This window comes from Nannobrachium achirus (assembly GCF_963921795.1).
Source record: "Nannobrachium achirus genome assembly, chromosome: 9".
In the NCBI taxonomy this organism is placed as follows: domain Eukaryota; kingdom Metazoa; phylum Chordata; class Actinopteri; order Myctophiformes; family Myctophidae; genus Nannobrachium; species Nannobrachium achirus.
The window spans coordinates 22,132,275-22,145,735 of NC_137818.1; the positions used below are offsets into that span (position 1 = coordinate 22,132,275).

The 13,461-nt window shown below is 41.2% G+C and overlaps 1 protein-coding gene across 1 annotated transcript; it reads right to left on the reverse strand.

Annotated features, from left to right (window-relative positions):
• Positions 1-11,619: 11,619 nt before the first annotated feature.
• Positions 11,620-12,642, reverse strand: npbwr2b (neuropeptides B/W receptor 2b; the record flags this gene model as incomplete). Its single annotated transcript, XM_080733260.1, has 1 exon — positions 11,620-12,642. The coding sequence occupies one exon, from the start codon at positions 12,640-12,642 to the stop codon at positions 11,620-11,622; it is 1,023 nt and encodes a 340-aa protein (XP_080589386.1).
• Between the last annotated feature and the right edge of the window lie 819 nt (positions 12,643-13,461).

A 13,461-nucleotide genomic window follows, 5' to 3' on the forward strand; every position in this document is an offset into this window, starting at 1 on the left:
AAAACATTTTTTCTTTAAACAATATGTTTATTTAGTTTTTTTTCCTTTTTTAAAGACACACAAAACCACATATACAATACAATAAAAGACCACAATCAAAATTCAGACAAATTAAAAAAGCATACAATATACAAAAAAACACAAAAAACAAAACACCTGACATCAACACGACACATAAGAATATAAAATAACTATGATACAAAGAGCACATACAACACATCAACATCCAGATTCCTATGCCACAAGGCCAGACAAACGACCGTAGAGAGAAAAAGAAAAAGCAGCTACCCTACTCCCGGTTCCTCCATCAAATAGGAAAGATCATTTCCCTTAAAATACTGAATAAAATTCCCCCATATTTCTCAAATAAATGATTGCTTGGCCTAGTGGCAGCATGCATGCACAGGAAATATGGTGCTGATTGGTACAGTCAGTGGCTTGTTAAATTAGCCAGAGACACAGATTATTATTTAGTAACTGTTTTGTCAGTCTAGTAGGCAATAGATGTGTGCACTGCAGATGTGAACATAGAAGATAAAAAAATCCAGTCTTGACTATCATGTTGTTTTTCTGCTCCTAGACATCCAGCACATGGTTGTGTGTAAAGAGGAGGTTTCTCCTGAACAGGAGAGGTGCCCCAGTCTGCTCCAGGAGGAATCAGAGCCTCAACAGATTAAAGAGGAACAGGAGGAGCTACTTCAAAGACCAGAGGAGCCTGTTGATGAAGACATCTCTTCACATTGTTCTGAAGTTGAAGTTCAGCTTGAATCTGACACTGAAGTCACTGACGACAGTGATGATTGGGGAAAGACAAGTAGGGGTGTCCACACTGGAGAAAAACCTTTCCAGTGTAAACTCTGTAACAAGACTTTCCGTCAGGCAGGTAACCTGAAGAGACACCAGCGTGTTCACACTGGACTTAAACCTTTCCAGTGTAAACTCTGTAACAAGAGTTACAGCTGTTCATATCGTCTCAAGATACACCAGCGTGTCCACACTGGAGAAAACACATTCCACTGTGAACATTGCGACAAGAGTTTCATTTTATCATATGAACTGAAGACACACCAGAATGTCCACACTGGAAAAAAACCTTTCCAGTGTAAACTTTGTAACAAGAGTTTCACTCGGTCAACTGGCCTGAAGAGACACCAACGTGTCCACACTGGAGAAAAACCATTCCAGTGTAAACATTGCAACAAGAGTTTCACTCAGTCAGCTGACCTGAAGAGACACCGACGTATCCACACTGGAGAAAAACCATTCCAGTGTAAACATTGCAACAAGAGTTTCACTCAGTCAGCTGACCTGAAGAGACACCAACGTGTCCACACTAGTGCTTCATCAGTGTGGAGTAAGTAGTAGTAAGATATAAAGGAAATAGTAGTTATCAAAATAAAATAATCCAACCATCCATCTAGAGCCATACACTCCAGCAAGCAACATTCCAATGGTCCGCACATCTTAATGTAGTATCTGTGCCTACAATATCTGACTAACACCTCTCATCAACAAACCCACCACAGCAGACTAACCTGGACACTGTACGCTGTCTCCATTTTATACAATAGCCTCTGTGCACCACATTTAATTCACTTGCACAACATTTAGCCTCAGGAGAAGCAAGTCATTCTAGAGGGAGTAGAGAGGGGGGGACAGTATTTCGAAATTAATCCTAATAAGAGTCCAAAATGGTGGCAACAAAATAGGCTATTTTGTCTTTGTATGTTTCAAATACTATTGTTATTCTTAACACCATCGGGTCTCCAGTTATTAAAGTCCTTATTCAATTGCTTCATTTCAGACCAGTCTGTGGAGTCCAGACTGCAGGTGAAGATGAACTCTCCAGACTCAGCCAGGGACATTTCTATTAAACAGGAGGAACCTGAAGACCACCCACACCTCAGTAAGTTTCATATGCTCTCTCTTTCATTTTTATTTCTGTTGTAGGGCTCAAGGTACTTTATTTAATTTCAAAATAATAAAAGCCGGCATGTTTTGACCACACAGGGTCTTCATCAGGGGGACAAACAACATTTGCCCATCGAAATTACGTTTTTTTAAAGGGAGGATTGATTAAAATAAGATGAGATTAAGGTCCAATTCTCATAAAAACGTTAAAGTTTCCCACTACCCCAGACACAGATTCTTATTTAGGAACTGTTTATCAGTCTTAGTAGACACTAGCTTTGTACATGGAACAAGGAATATTTACATTTTAGGAATCCATGTGTGACTATCATGTTATTTTTCTGCTCCTAGCCATACTGCACATGGTTGTGTGTAAAGAGGAGGTTTCTCCTGAACAGGAGAGGAGCCCCAATCTGCTCCAGGAGGAACCAGAGCCTCAACAGATTAAAGAGGAACATGAGGAGCTACTTCAAAAACCAGAGGAGCCTGTTGATGAAGACATCTCATCACAGTGTTCCGAAGTTGAAGTTGAGCTTGAATCTGACACGGAAGTTACTGATGACAGTCATTGGGCTAAGACAAGTGGGGGTGTCCAAACTGGAGAAAAATCTTTCCAGTGTAAACTCTGTAACAAGAGTTTCAGCTGTTCATTTAGTCTGAAGAGACACAAGCGTGTCCACACTGGAGAAAAAACATTCCACTGTGAACATTGCGAGAAGAGTTTCATTTCATCATATGAACTGAAGAAACACCTGCCTATTCACACTGGAAAAAAACCTTTCCAGTGTAAACATTGTAACAAGAGTTTCATTTCATCATATGAACTGAAGAGACACCAGCGTGTCCACACTGGAGAAAAACCTTTCCAGTGTAAACATTGTAACAAGAGTTTCATTTCATCATATGAACTGAAGAGACACCAGCGTGTCCACACTGGAGAAAAACCTTTCCAGTGTAAACATTGTAACAAGAGTTTCCGTCAGGAAGGTAACCTGAAGACACACCAGCGTGTCCACACTGGAGAAAGACCTTTCCACTGTAAAACATGTAACAAGAGTTTCAGTCAGTCACATTCCCTGAAGACACACCAGCGTTTCCACACCGGAGAAAAACCTTTCAAGTGTAAACATTGTAACAAGAGTTTCCGTCAGGCAGGTTACCTGCAGACACACCAGCGTTTCCACACCGGAGAAAAACCTTTCCAGTGTAAACATTGTAACAAGAGTTTCACTCAGTCAGCTGACCTGAAGAGACACCAGCTTGTCCACACTGGAGAAAAACCTTTCCAGTGTAAACATTGTAACAAGAGTTTCAGTCTTTTATTTTCCCTGACTACACACCAGCGTGTCCACACTGGAGAAAAACCTTTCCACTGTAAAACATGTAACAAGAGTTTCAGTCAGTCACATTCCCTGAAGAAACACCAGCATGTCCACACTGGAGAAAAACCTTCCAAGTGTAACCATTGTAACAAGAGTTTCACTCAGTCAGCTGACCTGAAGACACACCAGTGCGTCCACACTAGTGCTTCATCAGTGTGGAGTAAGTAGTAGTAAGATATAAAGGAAATAGTAGTTATCAAAATAAAAGAATCCAACCATCCATCTAGAGCCATACACTCCAGCAAACAACATTCCAAACATTCCAATGGTCCGCCCATCTTAACTCATTTGCTGCCAAGCCCGAAAATCCCGTAAAATCCCATTGTACCTCCCTGCCAAGCCCGTAAATCCCAAAAATTAAAAAAAAAAAAAAAAAAATCATTTTTTTTTTTTTTTTTTTTTTTTTTTAATTTTGACCCCAAAAAATGTTGTAGGCATGATAGCAATCGCGAAATCGCATGTTTAACCCCCATAGCAACCCCATCTTTCAAGCATGGCAGCCATCTTTGTTTACATTTTAGGAAAACATAATGGCTGTTATCTCATGAATGCCTGAACGGATTTCCATTCGGATTTTTTTGTTTGAAAGCTGTGAGCAATGTGGACACACGTGGTGCATGATCTAGGCATGGGTGTGCATGATCCGTGCACTATGAATTACATGGAAGTCTATGGAGACTTATGGCAGGTGGGAGTACGAAGGTATTGTTAAATGGCAGCAGATGAGTTAATGTAGTATCTGTGCCTACAATACCTGACAAGACCTCTCATCAACATACCCACCACAACAGACTAACCTGGACGCTGTGCGCTGTCTCCATTTTTTACAATAGCCTCTGTGCACCACATTTAATTCACTTGCACAACATTTAGCCTCATGACCAAGCAAGTCATTCCAGAGGGAGTAGAGAGGGGGGGAACACTATTTCGAAATTAATCCTAACAAGAGTCCAAATGGCCTGATTCTTCATCAGGCCAAAATAGGCCATTTTGCCTTTGTTTGTTTGCAAATACTAGTGTTATCCTTAACACCATCGGGTCTCCGGTTATTAAAGTCCTTATTCAATTGCTTCATTTCAGACCAGTCTGTGGAGTCCAGACTGCAGGTGAAGATGAACTCTCCAGACTCAGTCAGGGACATTTCTATTAAACAGAAGGAACCTGAAGACCACCCACACCTCAGTAAGTTTCATGTGCTCTCTCTTTTTCTTTCATTTTTAGTTCTGTTAGGGCTCAAGGGCTGTTACAATATCTTATAGCCATTATTACAATATCTCTGAAAAATAATCTTTTAGGGCACTCGTTGGCAGTTGTATAGTACTGTACCTGCAGTTCCGCGTAGGTTGTGGGTTCGAATCCACTGTGAATCCTGGTTTAGTCTGGCTAAAGACTAGACCAGGATTTCTGTACCCCTACGAGGGCTCAACTTCAGTCAAAATAAACAAAACTACTTAGCTACGCACCTAACCAAAGGTAGTTTTGCGTTGTTGAAAGTCTATTCTCCTCGGTGGGAAACCTCTCAGCACCCCACCCACTCTGTAAAATACATTATTTTTTGTCATGAAATAAAACGCATCCAACTCATCCGTCGCCGCAGCCAACTTGATCGCCGCTTATATCCGGTTAACCTAAACTTAACCTTATGATTCACTCAACTCACAATACAATTCGAATCACGAATATTTTTTAATTATTATTTCTCTTAACCCTCCCGCCCCCAAGCTATTAATCTCATATGTACTACATTTTCATAACATTTATTTAACTACATAAGTAGCAGACTTTTCATGTAAAAGTACTTAATGTCTGTGCAACAACTCTAAACATGCTTCCTTATTGTTTAGAACCTAGCTATTAGGTTTAATGTGTAAAAAAGAGAATCACAATTTTGTATTTATTTTTATAAATCGATTTGAATCGTGAGCTTTGAATTGTTTTTTTCATGAATCGTGGCATGCCTAAAACCTAACTAATAACGCTGGTGAATCCTAACCTGCTGAAATGCTAACCTGCCGACATTGGTGAATGCTAACCTGGTGAAATTCTAACCTGCCGACGCTGTTGAATGCTAACCTGGTGAATTAACCTGGTCGGACCAACAGGAGCTCTAACCCAGGGGTTTTTAAAGTGCGTGACAGCAGTCTAGGGTCATTTGATAATATTTGGAATTTATATGGACACTTGAAAAAATATTTAGTATCATTTTAAACTTGAAGTACAAAGTTATTTTCAGTCAGTTCTAACCAAAATGGCTATTATCAACATTTTCCTCGCAACATAATCGCTAAAATATCGTCACTGTCGGGCAGAAACCTTGTATCTCCAAGTTTCAAATGTACGTTTTTTGCCCTGCTTCATCATACAAGACCGTCGCACAAAACTTAAGTGAAAACAGGCGATGCGAGGCGTTGTGTGCTTGTAGATCTGCTGTTTTCACTAGTTTAGTACATTTTATAGATGATACATACAAAACGAACGGTTTTGGACACACAAGGTTTCCACCCGATAACGACGATAGGCTATAAATATAAGGTGCTGGGAGTGAAAGTTATAATGTTGGAGGGTGCCTCGGATTAAAAAAATATTTATGGGGTGCCCTGAGACAAAAAAGTTTGGGAACCCCTGCTCTAACCAATGCTCAGTCCCCTGACCATGTTGGATAGAGTCAGCTTGCTTTGATACTGAGAGAGAGGGGTCTTTAGGAAGCACTGTATGTATGACAGTGCTGCTTTGCTAGTTTGCATGTGAGGTTTGCGGCGCAAATCCATCTTCAAAGCGGTTGAAGATGGATGGATGGATGGATAGGCTAATCCATCTTCAACCGCTTATCCGGAATCGGGTCGCGGGGGTAACAGTTCCAACTGAGACCTCCAGATTTCCTTATCCCGAGAAACTTCCTCCACTCCCTCAGGGAGTATACCGAGGCGTTCCCAAGCCAGTTTGGAGATATAATCCCTCCATCTGGTCTTGGGTCTGCCACGGGGTCTCCTCCTGTGTCTGTGTCAACAAGCAGGTTACTTCTGCTTCAAAACTCCCCCACCTTGCTCAAATGTGTACCAGTTCACCTGCGAATGGCCGCAAAATTCAACAAAAGTTTACAGACTGGACTCTAATAAATGCTTGCTTGGCCTACTGGCAGCATGCACAAGAAATCTGGCAGTGATTGGTACAGTGGCTTGTTAAATTTGCCCCAGACACAGATTCTTATTCAGTAACTGTTTTGTGAGTCTTAGTAGGTAATTTCTTTTTACATGGAACGGATAGAAAAATAGATTTATTATGTTATCATGTTATTATTATCATGTTATTTTTCTGCTCCTAGACATCCTGCACATGGTTGTGTGTAAAGAGGAGGTTTCCCCTGAACAGGAGAGGAGCTCCAGTCTGCTCCAGGAGGAACCAGAGCCCCAGCAGATGAAAGAGGAGGAGGAGCTACTTCAAAGACCAGAGGAGCCTGTTGATGAAGACATCACTTCACATGGTTGTGAAGTTGAAGTTGAGCTTGAATCTGATGCTGAAGACAGTGATGATTGGGGGAAGACAAGTGGGCGTATCCACACTGGAGAAAAACCTTTCCAGTGTAAACTTTGTAACAAGACTTTCCGTCAGGCAGGTAACCTGAAGAGACACCAGCGTGTTCACACTGGACTTAAACCTTTCCAGTGTAAACTCTGTAGCAAGAGTTACAGCTGTTCATATCGTCTCAAGATACACCAGCGTGTCCACACTGGAGAAAACACATTCCACTGTGAACATTGCGACAAGAGTTTCATTTTGTCATATGACCTGAAGATACACCAGAATGTCCACACTGGAGAAAAACCTTTCCAGTGTAAACATTGTAACAAGAGTTACAGTAAATTAGCTGACCTGAAGAGACACCAGCATGTCCACACTGGAGAAAAACCTTTCCAGTGTAAACTCTGTAACAAGAGTTACAGCTGTTCATATCGTCTCAAGATACACCAGCGTGTCCACACTGGAGAAAACACATTCCACTGTGAACATTGCGACAAGAGTTTAATTTTGTCATATGACCTGAAGATACACCAGAATGTCCACACTGGAGAAAAACCTTTCCAGTGTAAACATTGTAACAAGAGTTACAGTAAATTAGCTGACCTGAAGAGACACCAGCATGTCCACACTGGAGAAAAACCTTTCCAGTGTAAACATTGTGACAAGAGTTTCACTCAGTCAGCTCACCTGAAGGTACATAAGCGTATCCACACTGGAGAAAAACCTTTCCAGTGTAAAGATTGTGACAAGAGTTTCAGTGTGTCTGGTGACCTGAAGAGACACCAACGTCTCCACACTGGAGAAAAACCTTTCCAGTGTAAAGATTGTGACAAGAGTTTCAGTGTGTCTGGTGACCTGAAGAGACACCAACGTCTCCACACTGGAGAAAAACCTTTCCACTGTAAACATTGTAACAAGAGTTTCAGGGTGTCTAGTGACCTGAAGAGACACCAACGTCTCCACACTGGAGAAAAACCTTTCCAATGTAAACTTTGTTACAAGAGTTTCAGTGAGTCTGGTAACCTGAAGAAACACCAGCGCTGTGTCCAAACTTGTGTTGTAGTACTCAAGTCAGGTCTCAAGTCTGAATTGTCATTGACTCAGCCTCGCCCATGACTTTATTCGGTCTTGACTCTGACAAAGGGACTCGGGACTCTTCCCCAACTGAGTCCACTCGAGACAAGAGTCACTACAATGTAATGAAATAATGTTATTATATTATACCCATATTATGTGGAGCCCTTTGATTTTATTACATTATGAGTTTTTATTACATTTAGTTTATTAGATTACGAGCTGTTATTACATTATGAGCCGTTATTACATTATGGGTTGCTACAAGGATAAGGTTCACACGGGCGTCCTGAGGGCCCCAGAGCTGAAGAAGATCAAAGTCCTGGCCTCTGGGGTGTTTGGCACACTGCATAAGGTGGGGAAACCTTTTATTTATGCAGAGGGAGCGATCTCTGTGGCCATTACTTTATTAGTGTTTTTTTTTTTTTTTTTGCAACAACAATACACTTCAATACAAGGTCTGCTAAGAGAATTGAAGCTGAAAAACAGCTTCTCTTGAAAATGGTAACCCACCTGTGAAAATGCATTGTGTGTCTATTAGAGAGACAGTTATTGCTGAATATATAGCTTTAACCTTTTCCTAAACATCACCTCACCTTTTATTAACATTAACTTTAAAGTTATTACTGTGTACATTACCAGAAGGCAGTGAAAGAATGTTTGTTTCTCACTCGGAATACAAACAGAACCACATGGACCCTTACAGGTCACTTTGGGGGGTCAGTGTGAGAATTTGACTGTGTACTTCTTTGTTGTTTTGACACGTTTTGCCCTTGCTGTGTAGCACATGTTGGCCATGGACCACCCGTACATTGTGAGGCTCCATCTGTTCAGGAGCCAGTCTGCAGTTAGTCACACGACTCAGCTCCCATGGTTCCTTACTGCATCAGGCACCCCAAGCATCGCATCGACCCCCAGCAATGGGTATGGATGTGTGCGTAGTGAGTTGATGTGATTGCTACAGAGTTGATGTATTCATGTAGGCCAACCCAGAAGTTATGCCCATAATGAGTTCCCACCACAGATGTCTAGTTGAAATTTTGCAGTGGGTTTTGGATAAATTACGGAATTGATGTTAACTTGTTGTTAGTGCTTGGAGGCCAGTCTACTGCATGCAATAATGGAGTCCGTAAGATACGGGTGTGAATAAATTAAGAATCCGCGGCTTGTGATTGGCTGAACGGGTAGCGCTCTGCTGTGTTCAGTTGGACTGGCTCTTTACGGTGTTAGCAATTGTCTTGGAGCGATCCCAGATCTGATATTTTTTTCCCATATTGAAAACAAGGCAAGGTGTCTATATATGTGAGTCAATAATTATATGAACCTTCTTTGACCATACTGGCATATACATATATTTGTCACTATAGTGTGTGTGTCTCTCTCTCTCTCTCTCTCTCTCTCTCTCTCTCTCTCTCTCTCTCTCTCTCTCTCTCACACACACTCACACTCACACACACACACACACACACACACGTCACTGTGATGACTCATTCACAATTGCTTGCTAATACAGCAGTCAGTCCGGTCCTCATATACCCTACCCGGACAAATAACCTCTTTCATTTCTTCATACATTGTTTTTTTTCTTGACTGTCGATCAGGGTCCGCTTACAAAACAAAATCAATGTAACTGATTGCACAGCTGTCCCCTTTACATCTGAGAAATGCCTGGTTACCATGCAGGGACAATTTGTGAGTCATGGATCCATTTTTATGGGTCACGAGTAAATATCGCTTTATATTGTGTTTCCTAAATTTTGTAATTAATTATAGATTATTATTATAGATTTTTCTAAAAATGTCCACAAAAATTACAAAAGATTCGTGAGTTGGAAACAAATTTAAACTTTTCTCAAATAATTTCACAAATAAAATAAAAATAATCAAAGTAATTAGAAAACAAATGTTTAAGAAGTAGGGAAATAGCAGATATACAAGCTCACAATGCGGTGTGAGCTTATAGATATAGAACAGTTCAATAGTTTTTTTCTTCATTTTATTTTGTATTTATTTATTTACTTGTTTATTTTGAGGAATGCATGCAGTGACTGGTAGCCTGACACTCAGCCTGAATTGACATTTCGTTTCACTTCATTATTAATTAAAGGGGTGTGGCTAGCGATTCAGGGTCTGGAACTAGGCTAAGTGACTGGTACATCTTTGTTGAAATCTTTGTACACAGGCTATATGAAAATCTGTACATCCAATAAAAGTGTTTTCTTAGAAAAAAAACTTGGACTCTTGAACATCTCATCTCTCATATTCCACTGATAGATTTGAATGACTTTACATATACATTATAATAGATATGCACAATGAATATACTTTCTTACAATTCATAGTCTATATTCTACAGTAAACAATATTCACACAATAGTACAAAAGCAGAACAGTTTGTCTCATCAAAGTCATCATGTACACATCAAGTACCACAGCAAGGATGCAGACATATTTTGCAGTTAGTAGTCTACATGGTGTTACCATCCGCCATCTGACGCTGCAATGTCCTTGTATCTTCATCTTTTATGTTACTATACATAAATTGCAAATGCAATGTTATTTTTTTACTTCTTTGTAAGTCTTTGTAAACCTTTTTAATTTGCAAGTGCAATATACAAATATAGGACATTATTGTTATCATACATTTGCCACCAACACCTTATATGTTATGTTGTCTGTCTATAACATGGTGCTCATTGTGCCTCCTTCAATACCACCCTACGAACAGTAGGTGGCGACATAAGCTCACAATTAAAGTAACATTATGTGACATGTATTTACATAGCCCTCTTGTCCCATATGTCTGCCTTTGATCGTGATTCATGACTAAGTTCACTTCAGTTCTGTTGTCTATGACAACGTTTTTTATTAATTTTGGTTTGTTTTGCCTTCAAGACTGTCTATAAATAATCCAACCATGTGATCATCTGAATAGGCTATGTATAATTATTTTGTGTAATAGGCTTTTCAAGGATTGCAGCAGCCATAGTAATTTAATTCGTTTCTTTCATAACCATTACATGAAAAATCAAATAAAACAGACAGTTCTTGCATCATAAGCCGATGTGAACCCCTAAGGTACAGTAAAAATCCCCACCGTGTGCAAATTGACATTTAGCCATCTAGTTTGAAAACAAACAAACAAAGACAGTAGCCTGGCCCGTCCATCAGTCTGCCTTCCATCTTCAGTGTGTGGTGTCTACAGCAGTGGTTCTCAAAGTGGATCTGGGGACCCCCAGGGGTACTTGATGGAGTTAGCTAAATTATGGGTTTGTATAAACTGTAAAAAGGATCACAATTTAAACAAGCCAAAGGCTTTCTTGTGGGTTTTATCCTTTTAGTTGACCTTGGACCTGTGAACTGTAGGCCTACTGTCCTGTGCCTTTACCTATATGCAAACCTCCAATAAAATCATCAATCAATCAATCAATCAATCAATCAGTTAGGAGTCAAATGGAATGGACCCTTATGAGTCTGTAACTCTGAGAGTGTACAAAAGGAACCAAATGGACCTTAAATCCCAGAGGTAGAAATGCCATTATGGGTCTGTAGCTTAATGAATGTCAAACTAGGGGGGTCCTTGAAATTAAAATGGCTGAGAATCACAGCTCAAGACCCGTAAAACATCTCTTATGGTATTCCCTGGCATGTCTTTTGAAATGGGGGTGATTTTGCCAATTTGGGGGTCCTTGAACATGGAAATGTTTGAGAACCACTGGTCGTTGCTGTTCGTTCATGCCGGTCTGCATTCAAGCATCTTCTTGAAGGCTTTCCTGAAGCTGTCGTCCAGGAATGCGTAGAGGAAGGGATTGAGGCAGGAGTTGGCGTAGCTCAGGCTGGTGATGAAGTAGGAGATGCCGATGAGGAGCGGCGTGGTGCGCAGGTCCGTGGTCAGCGCCACGATGGTGCTGAGGTGGAACGGCGTCCAGCAGAACAGGCACACGGCCAGCACGATGAACACCATGATGGTCACCTTCTTCTTGGCCTTGTCCAGCGCTTTGGCGTTGCTGTTGAGGCTCATGTTCCTCAGCTTGTAGAGCATCATGGTGTACAGGATGCAGATGGTGGACACGGGGATGGCGAAGCCCAGGATGAGGGTGTAGATCCGGCTGGCTTTGAACCACATGCTCTCGGGGCTGGGGAAGCTCAGGACGCAGCTCTTCCTCTCCGTGTCGTCCGGGCTGATGTAGACGCCGGCGAACACGGTGAAGGGCATGACGATGAGGATGACCAGCGCCCACACGCACAGGGACACGATCTTGGCCGCCCGGTAGGTGCGGTAGGGCATGCGCTTGGAGCGCACCGTGGCCAACACCACCAGGTAGCGATCCACGCTCATGACCGTGAGGAAATAGATGCTGGAGAAGATGTTGTAGTGGTCTATGCTGAGGATGATCTTACACAGCACCTCCCCAAAGGGCCAGTAATGGAGCAAGTGTTCGGCTATGTTTATCGGCAACACCAAGGTGAACAAATCGTCCGCTATGGCCAAGTTCAGGATGAACATGTTGGTCACCGTCTTCATCTTGGGCGCCTTGAGGATGACATAGATGACGGCCGTGTTGCCCGTCAGTCCCACGGCGCAGATGACCGAGTAGATGACCGGCAGGATGACGTACAGGTCGGCGTAAAAGTAGAACTCAGGCGGCGGGACGCAGTTCAGGTCCGAGCGGTTGCCGGAGGCGAGGGAGTAAAAGTCCACGGAGTCGTTGCACACCGGTGGCGGAGAAGCAGCGGGAACGGACACGTTCTCCATGTTAGTCAACCTGTTCCAGTAGCCTAGAGTGGTGGGAAAAGTACTCAGTAGTTTTACTTAAGTAAAAGTATCAATATTGCAATACAGACATAGCCTACTCCGTTACAAGTGAAAGTCTGGAATTCAAAATGTACTTGAGTAAAAGTACGTAGGCCTACGTTGTGAGCTTGTAGATCGTCTATTTTCAAATGGCCACGTTATAAAATAGGGCTAAAGTGGTTTATGTATGTTTTATAATATTATAATTTATATCTGAAAAGTAACTAGTGACTAAAGTTTTCAAATAATTGTAGTGGTGTAAAAGTACAATATTTGCATCCGAGATGTATAGTGGAGTAGAAGTAAAAGTACAGAAAATTGGACCTACTCATGTAAAGTACAAATAGCTCAAAATTGTACTTAAGTACAGTACTTAAGTAGATGTACTTAGTTACTTTACACCACTGGTAACCTAATGATCAGTAGTGGGAAAACTTACATTTACTTCAGTAAAAGTATCAATACTGCTAAGAAGTACTCCGTTACAAGTAAAAGTCCAGAATTAGAAATGTAATTTGAGTAAAAGTTCAAAAGTATTGGTGATCAAAATATACATAAGGTGCCAAAAATAAAAGTAGCCTATACTCATTATGCAGGATGTCTCATTTCACAAAAAAGATCTTTTGGAAATGGCAGATCTAGAGATCGTCTATTTTCAAATGGCCGAAATGTATACAGAGCTGAAGTGGTTAATGTTTTGTAATAATAATCAAAATCTCCAAAGTAACTAGCAACTAACGTTTTCATATAATTGGAGTAAAAGTACAATATTTACCTCTG